General features: G+C 33.4%; 1 protein-coding gene across 1 annotated transcript in view; it reads left to right on the top strand.

The window, feature by feature from the left end:
- LOC143191180 (nose resistant to fluoxetine protein 6) overlaps positions 1–13,822 on the top strand; it is a 59,969-nt gene that overhangs the window by 38,984 nt on the left and 7,163 nt on the right. The window contains exons 2-5 of the mRNA XM_076395995.1: positions 43–164; positions 8,827–8,994; positions 12,930–13,105; positions 13,168–13,301. Coding sequence (XP_076252110.1) covers positions 43–164; positions 8,827–8,994; positions 12,930–13,105; positions 13,168–13,301 — 600 coding nt within the window. The remainder of the gene's footprint in view (positions 1–42; positions 165–8,826; positions 8,995–12,929; positions 13,106–13,167; positions 13,302–13,822) is intronic.

Consider the following 13,822-nt stretch of genomic DNA (forward strand, 5'->3'; position numbering starts at 1 on the left):
AAGTGTTGAAAATAGTGATTAATTATTTACTTGTTGTTATAGTGGATGATGCCAGTGGAAAATATTCAACAGGATGGTTTTGGGGCAATCAGTTTTGGTTGGGCTCTCAAAGTCTCTGCGAACATATTGAGCCGAAATCAAAGACGATCGTCATTAACTCACAGGTAATTTAACACTTCAATTTTAATTGAATTTTTAATGAGGTATTTTTTCAATGCTGCAATATGTGTAAGTAATAAATAAAGACACAATTGAAATAATCAATTGATTCTAGAATAACAGTACATTTAAACAATATAATTATTTTGTAGAGGAAAATAATTTAGCCAACATCTTTTATTTAATCTCTTATTTCTTCAGATTTTTTATACGTCAATGTATTTTGCTTTCATAATAAACGTGTCGTGAAATATGTAGCATCTAAACATGTGACATTGTCTTGAGAAAAAAGATATATTTACAATATTGTTTTTCCTATATTTCAACATTTAGTTGATTCACTATATCGTTGCATAATTTACTAAAAATTCTTGACTTTTCAAGGTAATCGATGATTAACCATATATATTCTAAAAGAATGAGGCCATAACCTTTTTAGGTTTATCTTTTCTTTGAGATACTCTTCGTACAGTTAAATGATTAGTTTCAATTCCAATGTACTTCATGGTGACCTACCAATTCCTGTTTAGCTTTAAACAAATCAAAATGGGACTAAAATACATTTTGAATTGTTGTTGGCTCGAAGTCCATTCATATGATTATAATGTTCTTGCAACTAAATGAACTAACAAATTCCTTTGATGTCTCTATCATCTCCGACAACTCAATATCAAACTATTTAAAAACTATTTTATGATTTTCAAAATATGTGTAAAAGTAAACGTTTCAACTGATTTTCCTGAAGCAAAGCAATATTATATTTATGTGTTAATTTTTAATGAAATATAATATTTAATCATAACGTCAATACCTTTTCGTTAGGATTAATATATTAACAATGGAGTCTTTAAAATCCGTACCTAAAAAATAAATTATTAATGATTGAAATATCATGCAATTTTAACAAGCGTCTCCAAAGTTTGAATTTTTATTCGAAAAGATGTTACTAATATGTTCGATCGGGGATTTTTCAAACATGTATTAATTGAGAGTTTATTTTACTCGGTTGAGATTAACAAACAACACTTTAACAAACGAACTCAATTTTGCGGTGTTAGGATAAAATTCAACCATAAAAAATGAAGAAAACCGAAACTCTCTACTCGGCATTTCGCAAAATTAAGCACCGTTTTAAAAGCATTATAGGTTAACTATTGCGTTTCTATTCACGGCAAGTCGATTATTTGCAGTATTGTTAACCGAAGAATTAAGAAATAATGCAATGTTATCGTATATTTACTATTTTATTATCATGGAACATCTATTATTATTTTTTATTATACGTGCTGCTATTTTGAAATATTTCTAATACAATAGCGAAGAAGCAAACCGAAAATTACGACACGCAAGTGACAATATAAATAGTTGGACCCAAATCTGTAAAACAAATATTAAAAGTAAATTTCCGCATGTGCAGTTCATCTATAGTCAGACATCACTAATACTAATAACAATAAATAATCATTATCATCACTCCATATAGCAATAATGCTAAGTTCTCAGAATGACTCTTGAAGCAAAAGTTCACTGAAAGGAACAGAAAAGAAAATAACTGGAGTTAGAATATAAGAAAATATATTAGTTGATTAGAAAAAATTACAATTATCAGTACATAACACATGGGCTAAAAACTTCCGGGCTTAACAAAGAAAACGCGGGTTTTTTCTGTTTAAAGTTGGCTTTATTTATCAGCGTAATCGCCATCAAGAGCCACACAATCATTCTAGAGCCGATCTAACATTTGAATGCCACTTTTGTAGAATGATTTAACTTTTGCCTAAAAATAGGCCTGTCACCGGTTTTCATATCCAAATGTGTCACCAAATTTCGGTTTTTTACGTTTAAATATGACCAAACACTGCTCAGAATCATCAACACGTTCCTGTTTTGGTCAAACACGGCACCCCATTTGAACAGAGCTTTTTTATAATCAAAAGCTCATGCAATATTAAACCAACACATTCTTTTAATATCTTTTCATCATTCAAAACTATTTTGTGGATTTTTTTAAATGTTTTCTTTTGTTAACACCTCACTTGGACCTTCATTATCATTATAGGTGTCTCAACGACTACGTTTGAAGTCAGTAGTGGAGTCCTTATAAAACTTTCCAAGCCATTGCTTTGCTTGAACGGCATTTTTCACATCAGAAAGCAATGTAAAATAAAAACACAAAATTGTTTTTGATCCATTCTTTTGAAAATAACAAAAGTAGTGTCACTCATTAGCACAATAATTTACAAACTTATAAGTAGAATATCATTATATTTAACAGCGTTCCTTCGAAGGTTAGTACCAACTCAAAAGGCAATACAATAAAACTAGCGCCATAAAACTTCAGGCCCGGGGCTTCTAAGCCCATGTACTAGAATGGTATATGGACCTACGTAATTATATTATGGAGAAGTAAAGCGAAAAGCAATTTAAATATAAAACAATTTTTCCAGAATAAAATCCTAAGAAGTATACTAAATGCACCCAGATACTATAGTACTGATTACTTACACCGGGACCTTCAGATACCAACTGTTACTCAGGAATTTAAGAGAATCGCAGTGAGAAATGAGAAGAGACTCTATTCTCATGTTAATATCGAACCATTGCAATTCTCGGATAACACCAAAGCAGGACATGTTGTGTAGCATAGTGAATTTAATAGAAAAGCAGCGGTGTTAAAATATAAAAATTATTAGTTTAGAGATTAAGTTAAGATCATTGGGCCATCTTATATCATATATTATACAATTGCTTTTGATTATACTTTTGAATTTCCGGCACATGCATCATAGATCAAGGTAAAAGGCCACTAAAGGCGAACTGCTATGAATTATGCTGCTATGAATAGTCTACTGGAATTTAGATAGAAGCTTACAACTCTGGGTGAACGGCTACCACAACTTCAAAGAACGATTGCATAAAGGGACACCATGGAAATTTGACTAGAACCAGTGCTATTTTCCAACATATAGACACTCAAACATAATTTTATTAGAACTATAAACTGTCCAGATGGGACAATGACCACGTCCATCCTTTTGGTCTTTTCTTTAGAGGCGAGGTGATATAATATTTTACGAGGGGGACTTAATAATACGAGAGGCCATCTGTTAAGAAAGGTGTTATGAGTAAGATATCTACAAATGGACATCGGGATCATTTTTACCTATTTTTACCCTCAGCCGTATGTACACAGTTTTCTGTGTTTAAAATCGTTTCCCATTTTATAACTTATATATCTAGACTTAAGCTATTGTAAAGACAAACTGTAGGTTAGCAACAACCAGTAATAATATAACAAATAATTAAATTAAAAAAAATTAAATTAAATATAACATCAAGCCATTTCCTGACTTTGACCTTTTTCGTCATTTCCTCAGTCCCTTGTCATATCTTCAATAAATCATGCCTGAACATGTCTGCTACTGTTTTGTCATTTAATTCTATGCTCTATTATTTTTTGAAATACTACTAGCTCTTTTTGTATCCCATAATTCATTTTGCTCCACGTTTCTAATATTCTTATTGACACCAAGTCAATTCTTAATATTTTTATTTGTACTACTACTAGTCAGAATAGTTACTATTTGTTTACATTATATTTTAAAATCTCCACATTAAAAAACGACGATCCTCGGCTATAAGCCTAAGGGTTGGTCAGTGACCAACTTAGAGACCGTTCCAGAGGACATCTAGTCTTATCCAGCTGCGTTACTAGCATGACTAGAATGGTCGGATTTTACACTGTTTACAATTGAAATCACAAACATTATCTAATTGGTGCAACTTAAAATGCTTCATATATTAGAAAGCCGGGAAAAAACAGTGGTTGAATTAAAATATTTTTTATAAAATATTCAATAAATTAATATTAATCGCGATACCTATTGGACCAACAAATTTATTGCAAATGTTCATGCAAATCACTAGGGCCGTGTGTTCTTGACTTTCAATGCTTTTCAATCCAAGTCCATCTGTAATAACCATGTGTTCTAAATAAGGATGCCGTAATTTTTGGGTTTGTGATTACTTTGAACGGTACCTTATCTGCACATATTAATTCAAACGATTATTATTGTCACTAACATTTAGCTGTGATTTTATTTTCACCCGATTTCTGCATAAAGTCCCAATATATTCCATTTAAAATGTCAAATATCACTGTAAAACTTGAACTTGTTGTCTATAAGAAATCATAAATTTGATTAGAGTCACTATTTAGCGTACATGTACATATTGGATACTTTACAAATATTCATATAATATCTAAACGATCATAAAAACCCATTTTATGATTTTTTTAACACGATAAAAGAACGCATTTTAACAATTTTCTCAGAGAAATTCCTCATCTATCTCTTTTCATTTAAAAACAGACTATAATTATTCAATCTTTGTTGTAATGAAAATATAAAAGGTTTTTCTGCAACATGTTTTTCCCAAATTAAAATTAATATAGACTATTTAAGATAAAGTTAGTGGGGATCAAGGATAGTTACCTCAAAAGGTAGGGAGCTGCTGAAAGCGATGAAAACAAATAAGTTACAACATATCTCTAGTGGAGAAATAACATAATGGCCATCAGACAGAAATAGAAATCCCGATACTACATACTTCTGTATCACAAAAAATATTGATTTAAAAAAGGGTCGGGCAGAATCGTGTTTCGATTTGCCTTCTGATCGTTCACCATTAATAATAACAGTTTCTTCAAAAATTATCTTCAAAGATAATATAACTAACTGGCCGCTATTGAGAGAAAAATTAAACCGAGCCATCTCTTCAAACTTACCATTATAAACTGAAATTAATATAGAAACAGCGGCAATAAATACTACAAAAAATATACAGCAAGCAGCATATTTCGCTACTTCTAAAAATTAAACATTTCCAAAAAAACATACACACATCAAGTACAATTCCGGAAAAAATTGCAAAAAAAAGAAAATTACGAAAAGAATAAAAAAGCTGAAAAAGTTTATTCAAAATGAACAAAACCAAGTCATTCAGGAATACTTAGAAAATCTGATACCAACTGACACTACAGATTAGTCATTGTGGAAGGCAACATGAAAACTCAAAAGGCGCCGGCATCATAACCCTTCTACTAAAATAGATGAAAATAATTGGGCTAAAAGCAATAAAGAAAAGGCCGACAGCTTCACACAATATTTTAAAAATGTCTTAAACCCTATAAGTTTATTACCGATAATAAAGAGGCTCACTTGTATAATAGAAAAAAGAAAGATCATTCCAGAAAACCAATTTAGGTTTCGCAATAAACATGAAACAATTGAACAAGTGCATAGACTTGTTAACAAAATAAATATAGACTTAAACGCTAAAAGATATTGATCAGCTGCGTTCCTAGACATATCTTAGACCTTTGAAAAGTAACAGGTCAATTGAAAAGTTCCCGGCTTGACACATAGATGACGCTACTACAATTAATTGCATATGTTTTTTAGTTAGCTCTAACCCTCAAGGGATGCGTGTATAAATTTGACAGCTGTCGGATCATTAGTTTGTGAATTATAGCATTTTGAATGAAGCAACTTTTGTTATTGTGAGAAAAGTGGATAAAAAGGAATTTTGCGTATTGATAAAATATTGCTTTTTGAAGAGAAAAAATACAGTTTAAGCATAGTTTTTGCTTAAATTTTGCTTTTGGCTTGATGCTCCGGACACTGCCCCAGGAAAATCAACCATCAAGAATATACCGAGCTAAATTTAGACGTGGTGAAATGCGCACCGAAGACGATTCGGAAAAGAACGAACGCAGTGGACGCCCAAAAGAAGTTGTTACCGACGAAAACATTTAAAAAATCCACAAAATGATTTTGAATGACCGTAAATTGAAACTGAATGAAATAGCAGGCACTCTAAAGATTTTAACTGAACGTGTACATCATATCATTCACGAATATTTGAGTATGAGAAAGCTCTGTGTAAAGTGAGCTCATTTTTGACCAAAAATAACAACGAATTAATGATTCGGAGCAGTGCCTGAAGATAATAGAGCGTAATAAACCCGAGCTTTTGCGTCGATATGTGACAATGGATGAAACATGGCTCCATCATTTCATTCTCCAGTCATCAAGTTCACTCGACAGTCATCTGAGTGGACTGCACACGATGAACTCGCTCCAAAGCGTGGAAAAACGCAACAGTGGGCTGGCAAGATTATCGGGTCTGTATTTTGGAATGCGCATGGAATAATTTTCATTGACTACCTTCAAAAAGGAAGGACCATCAACAGCGACTACTACATAGCGTTATTGGATCGTTTGAAGGACAAAATCGCCGAAAAACAGCCGCATTTGAACAACAAAAAGTGCTGCTTCACCAAGACAATGCACCGTGTCACAGGTCCATGAATTGGGCTTCCAATTGTATCCTCATCCACCGTATTCTCCAGCTATGGCCCCCAGAGACTATTTCCTGTTTTCCGATCTCAAAAGAATGCTCGCTGTGAAGAAGTTTTCGTCGAATGAAGAAGTGATCGCCGAATCTGAAGCCTATTCTGAAGCCTAACGGGACTTAAGCCCTACTAAATGTATTGGTTTATAGGGTTGGTTTATATTATAAAATATAATATAAACATAACAAACATTTATAACCCTCTGGGCAGATTGTGAAACCACTAAGAGTATTTAAAAAAGCTAAAGTTAAGATTAAACTATACAAGCATGTGGTTCTCTTTAGTCTTCCAATTTTCTGCGTGTTGCCTAGTAGTTGTATTACTTCTACGTTATTGTGGTTTAGTAGCCTCATATAATGTTTTAAGATGAAATATGGACAATTTGATTTCGATGTCATCTTTTTTTTTTTTTTTTTTTTTTTTTTTGTTCTGGCCTAAAAACCAGGCGGTGGAATGCATGACGCATACCTGGTCGCGGAGACTTGCCCTGGAGTGACAAGTTGGACCGGGTTATGTGGGACTGCCTCTGGGCTTACCAGTACACTAAACCGAAACCGCCTCACAGTTGACCCCTGTGGATCACTACTGCTACTGCATTAAATTTGGGGATATGGCACCCGCTGATCGGGCAGCCGTTATTGGGCACGAGAGCCCGGCGATTCTATTGATTCGCGAACCTGAGTTAACACACAACTGGGTACTGTTGTATGGGGGCAAAAGTTATGACTGTAGCGACGGATGAGGTCGTTTCAGCCTGGAAAAGGGGGAGAGCTTAGCGGTGACGCGGTGCTAAGCTCCCAGCATGTCGACCAGCTCGCGAACAAGCGCGTTTTCAGAAGAACTTGAGCTGAGTTGTTGTTTGTGGAATGATTGAGATATGAAGTGCTTGATTTCTGGAGTGTCAGTTTCCCTATGGATTTGATTATTTCTGACAAACCATGGAGCGTTTAATATTCTCCTGAGGAGCTTATTTTGGAAAACTTGAAGCCGTTTGACCTGGTTGGGTGTAACAAACTTGAAGTAGACATTAGATCCGTAGAGGAGTACGGACCGAATTAACATCTTGTAAAATAAGCATTTGATGGAGATGGGAAGCCTGCTAGAAGGGCAGATCAGAGGAGATAGCAGGTTTGCTATCCCCGAACCTTTTTGGATTGCTTTCTGGATTTGGGAATGCCAACCGAACCGCCGGTCGAAGTGAAGACCTAGGTACGTGACGTTATCCAGCCATGGAATTATTGCGGTGCCGATCTTAAGTTGCGAGACGCGCAGTGCGTAACGCTTCTTGTGGAAAATGATGGCCTGGGTTTTCAGGGGGTTGATTTGCAACCTCCAGAATTTGAACCACTTGACCGCATGATCGAGCTGCTTCTGTAAACGCTCATGAATTGTAACTTCGAACCTGGCGGCCGTGAAGAAAGCAGTGTCGTCAGCGTAAAAGGCGACGTCAATATGCTCTTTTCTCGGCATATCTGAAATAAAGAGATTAAATAAGGCTGGGGTTTCGATGTCATCTTGTAACTCTCTGTTGCGATCTTGTTTGTTCTGTTGGTTACGTAGCAATAAGTATTGGTAATGAATTAAAAATTTGTGTTGGCACCGTTGGATTACTAATTGATTTGATATTTTAATACAATCCCATAAGTCCAAATACGTTTTATAAAAGACTCATAAACCTATCTCTTTTATTTTAGGTCAAGTTAGGTGTATCTTCGGACTCTGCTCTTTTCGAACATTATGTTTCCAATTTAATCTACCCTTAAGATAGACACTGAACAATTCCTTTATTGCTAATATATCATGTTGCTATTATATAAAACTCCTTTTATCGCCAACTAACGAGAATAATGTCAGGTCAGAATAATATTTTCGACTAAATTAATAACTAATTTTATTTTTTTCCCATCCCATAAATAAAAACAAAGAATTACAGGAAAATATAGTATTTCCTTTATTCTTGACTTACTCTATTTGCCAAAAATGTAAACTTATATAATGTCAGCTAACATCAAGTTGCTCAATTAATTAATTCATTAAGATTCATGCGATTAGAATTAATTAATCGACAATTTTACTTAGAGTAATTCATAATTAATTTAATGATTTATTGTTGTTTCATATATAATATTTATTTAATACAATAGACGCTCGATAACGCAAATCGATAATCAATAATGAAAATATATATTAACTAACGTTCCTTTACATTTTAATAATATTTGATATAATGTTTTAATTATTAATTTTAGAATCGATCACGGGTGATTCGGACAGCTTCTTTAAACAAACTGCAACCATCAAGCCCTAGTGAAGCTCTTGGATACAAACAGGGACCTGTGGTTTATACATCTGCACCGCCATTTTCAGTTGCTTTCTACACCATGAGACTACACATCAACAATAGCTTTTTAGCAGAGGTACTATGAATCTGAATTAAAATTAATAATAGAATAAGACAGAAATAACACCATTGCCTGTTGATAATTATTAATTTTTCAAAGCCTTTAATGTATAGCATATATTATACACTATAAAATTTTGTATCAATGTTTTACCCAAGTTGCTTTCTACGCCATGAGACTACACATCAACGTTAACTTTTTAGCAGAGGTACTATGAATCTAAATTAAAATTAATGATAGAAAAAGACAAAAATAACACCATTGGTTATTGATAATTATTAATTTGTCAAAGCCTTTAATATATGGCATATATAATACACTATAAAATTTTGTATCAATGTTTTATCCAACACGATATAATAAAAGAAAGGTTTCTATAAACACTTAAAAAAGCTAAAGGGCTCACAACATGAAAAACTTGTCAGATATATATTTTATTAATACTTATATCGGAACCATTGACTTCCAAATTGCAGTATATTAACATTCCTTTCATCTTCTAATCTAAAATTTAGTAAAATTCTCTCGATGTCCATCTCAAAATAGCCCTGTGAAACCGCAGTCTTTCCAGTCCACCACCATAACTTTAGTTCAAGGTCATTTAAACTTATATTTTCTGATCTTTTAAAACATCTTTGTAAACAACATTAACTTATATATTTAAACAGTTATTATTAAAAGCCACTTTCATGAATAACAGCAAAAATATTTTTGGAACAAAAGTTAATACCATGATGATTGAATTATTCTATAGTCACCATTTAAATATCATTATTAAAACCAGGTATTAAAATTCTTTCTATTTGATAAATCATCAATCACACCTTATAATCAATAAGAATATTGTATGACTTCGTAAAACGTTTAGGCGGTGCCAGATGGCTATTAACATAAGGAACAATACTTTTAAGATGAGCTAAAGGTTAATTTATTCGATTATAATCCTTTTTTAATTTTTAGCTATTGTAAATATATGTTATATAAATATTTATTACTAGGTAAGACTATTGAGATGCCTTCTTTGGTCTCGAGGCAAATTTTCAGGAACATTATTATTAATTTAAAATATTCAGCATAACTACAAAAGTATACAAAACAGTTTTTTATAGTTAGCTGACTAGATAACGATATATTATTTTAGCACATCAATAAATTATTTTTAGATATTCGTGTTGTCAAGTAAAACTATTTATGAAACTAATTGGTTTCTCTTGTTCTGACAAAGGAAATATCTTTTAGCGAAATTACTATATATCCCCTACCGTTTTAGCTTCTCCGTTCTCAAGCCAAGCCATTGAGCGATCTGTGGCAAGGGCCGACTGTTAAAAGTAGGTCATCACTTGCTTCTAAAGGGGTTTGTAGAGTTTCTCCCGGCCTTCTACTATAATTATAGTTTCCACAGTAAGAAACACTGCTGTGATTAATCGCCTCTTTTTTCATACTCGTGGAACCATTAGGAATATATTACACTTATTTATTGATTTTCCTACCCCCTCAGTATCAAAAAAAAAGGACTATGATCAGATCTATAGATAAACAAATAAGAAATTGTGAATTAGATTTCTTTGTTATTCGGAGATTATAATTATTCAGATGATTCGGAGTTATAATTAACATATTGATCACGACTAAGTCAGTTGCAAACAAACAGTAAGCAGAAATCATTGATTCCACGTTGTTGTTTCGCTAAACCCTAATCTGAAAGGGTGTGATTACAAGTACAGATCTGTTAAACTGTGATCTTGACGAAATACTAAATAATCTCAAACCAATGGAACAACTTGGTAAGAATTAGCCCCAAAAAGAATGACGAAATTACTAATATTCCAAGTATTATACTCACATTTAGATAATCTTCTCTATCATCTAATATTAAGACAGACTACATTTCCTTGAGAAGAAAGGAACACACAATTCTAACCCTTTTAGATGTTTTAACTGCTAGCAGTTTGACCGATAATGTCTGAAAGATACGATAAATCAATCGGTCCCTTCTGTGACATGACAATAACAATCATGACAACGCTTACACTCTGTCACCTGACTGTATAAACTGCAAAGGAATATACTCCACTACTGGAGCTGAAGATAAGATAAATGCGAGGGCCCATGAGAAAACCTTATAATTTACTTCCAAAGTTCCATCTTTCATACTACACATTCTATGGCGAAACTAAAAGACCACCTCCTGTGCCGCTCGATGTTGAGTTAACTATATCTACATAATTATCTGACTCGAAAATTCCATCTTAACTATCCTAATAGGGGATAGTTAAGACTAACCCCAATCCTCTTCCCCGCAAAATCTCTTAACACCATCACCCACTTCCTCATTTATACTCTCCACGGCCTTCCTGTTAAAGACCTTTTCCCAGTAAAGCAACTCTCATTTCTCTATTCTCACCCGAAGCCTACCATCACTCCTCCTCAAAACTTCCAAAAATCAAATAAACAGTAAGCCTTCGATAAACCCCCGAGTCTAAGGAGAAAATCACATTAGACTCGGAATCATCGAATGAAATCATGGATATCTGTTATTTTCCTAAACTAATGCTGAATTTCTCATCAACAAATGGACTTAGTGCAAGACACGATGGCCCTATAATCATAAAAAATCAGCCACACATTAACAAAGGCAGAATAGATGCCCGACAAGCTTCAAGCAGCGTAACCATTGCCATACACTAATCTTTAGATTCCAGACAACTAAACACTAACCTTGAATACTTAGCAGCAAATCCTTCTTCCAGAAACTATTTACTTTACCTTACTTCTTCCCTCCTATCGTTTTATCGAAGAAAACTAAATAAACTAATTTTCTAATCAGCAAGAAATTATAGTTTAGTCGATGATTTTAATACTCACCAACCTACATAGAGTTCCTCTTAAATAAACCCCAGAGACACCCTAATAAACAACATCCTCAAGACTATAACTTCTAATCTCAGATGTTCCTACTGATATGTTCCTCATCAAGTTGCCGTTCCAACACCTGCCTCACTTACTGCACTCCCTCCTTTCTCTCTAACCTTCTATGAACCATCACTGAGGGGACATATGATAGTCATCATTTTCCAATCATTGTTCCTCGAACTCCAATACATCCCCTTCAAGAATCTTCCAAAATCTCCCTGGTCTGATTACCTTCCCATTTTCGTAATATATGATCCTCCTAAAATTTCTTATAATTCACAACAGAATTTGGTCCCATTCCAAGAACCTAACGCAGTACACCGTTGACCCCGTTGTACAGCATTCAGTTACACCCTTAACTGATGATCTGAATATCCAAAATCCTGGAATGAATGATAGTTACAAGACTTACATGGACTCCATTCTCAAAAAAAACTGTATATCCCCCTACCAATACGGATTCATACTAGATCGATCCACTGTCGATCCTTAGTGGTTTTGGATTCTACATAACTCAAGGCTTCGGAGATTGAAAACATTTCGAATATAAATAAAGCCTTCGACATGGTTTATCGGCATTTAATTCTACCACATTTACACACAAGGGACTTTATCTGAGCTGGATTTTGTCGGCTAAGTCTTTATCAAGTTTTTAATCAAATCGCCAGTTTTAAATCAGCGCAAGCTAAACTGACAATTGCATCATGAAGCAGCATCACCATAGGTTTCTGAAAGCGTTTGATTAGCATCGGCAGCAGATTTCTCTAAATCAAAGAATAAAGACAATGAATGCCGAAAAAACCGTCTTAAGCGTTCCATGCATAGCGTTGGAATGTTTGACTTTTTTTAATTAAAACTGTTATTTTATATATAGAAAGGTCAAAACCAACAAACTATCTACCCAATACAATGGTACATCTCATTTTTACCAACAGATATGGCTAATCAAAATTAGCACCTAACTTATTGAAGGCAACTTTATATTTTAACACGTGAAAACATATTTTGATATTAAACATTATTATTTGATTTTATAGGAAAAAATTATGCATCTCGGGTTATGTTTACCATTTGCTTGTACGAATGATGACGTAAAGACGATTCTAGAACACACCTCATCAGCTTCTACCGATATCTCTGTTGATGTTCTTAAAGTCCGCTCGAGGCACAATAGATACAGCATGGGACAGGACCCAACCTTCATCATCTTGTGGTAAGTTAACTCAAAAGATGAAAGTTATTTGGAAAGAAAGGCACGTATTGTTTTAATTTTAGCGTCGTCACTGCTGGAATGTTATGTATGCTGACTCTTGGAACCATATTCGATTACTATTTAGAGCACGAGAAATGTAAAAAAGTTGCTACTATTACAGCGCGCTATTCTGTTCCCACATTAAGATCTACGAACGGTAAGTTGTTATTTCTTCTGTTATCACTATTCGCAATATATCAAATTGTCTAGAATAACGCTTAATGGATTGACTATGAAGTTCGTGCAGTTTTATCAGTGCCTTATTTTGCTTACATCAAGTCATCTATAGTTTTAAATTTGTCATTCAAATAATATATATATTTTATTCTTGTTTTATCTATTTTAAAACTACTTCATTTAAAATTGACACGGATTATATATGCTTTAAGAAATGTGTTTTTTCACTTCTCAATTTTCTCTTGATCAATACTAGCAAATAAAAAAAATTGGTATAAATTGAGTGAATTGAATGAAAAGTTTTATTGAAGAATTTCTTGGGCGAACTGATTTTATTGGGCGGCTATTCAATTATTTACGTTTTTGCTTTGAAATCAACAATTTAACGCAATATATTATGTTTGCTGTAAAATAACTGATCTTTGAGACTTTTTTAAATTAATATTAAGTGCTGGCATGTATTATATGTTAAAAAGTCACTTATTGAGAAAATTTGATAAA

The sequence above is a fragment of the Rhynchophorus ferrugineus genome, unplaced genomic scaffold, assembly GCF_030347505.1.
Source record: "Rhynchophorus ferrugineus isolate W39M unplaced genomic scaffold, kcgeb_rfMv2 rfM2, whole genome shotgun sequence".
Lineage (NCBI taxonomy): Eukaryota > Metazoa > Arthropoda > Insecta > Coleoptera > Curculionidae > Rhynchophorus > Rhynchophorus ferrugineus.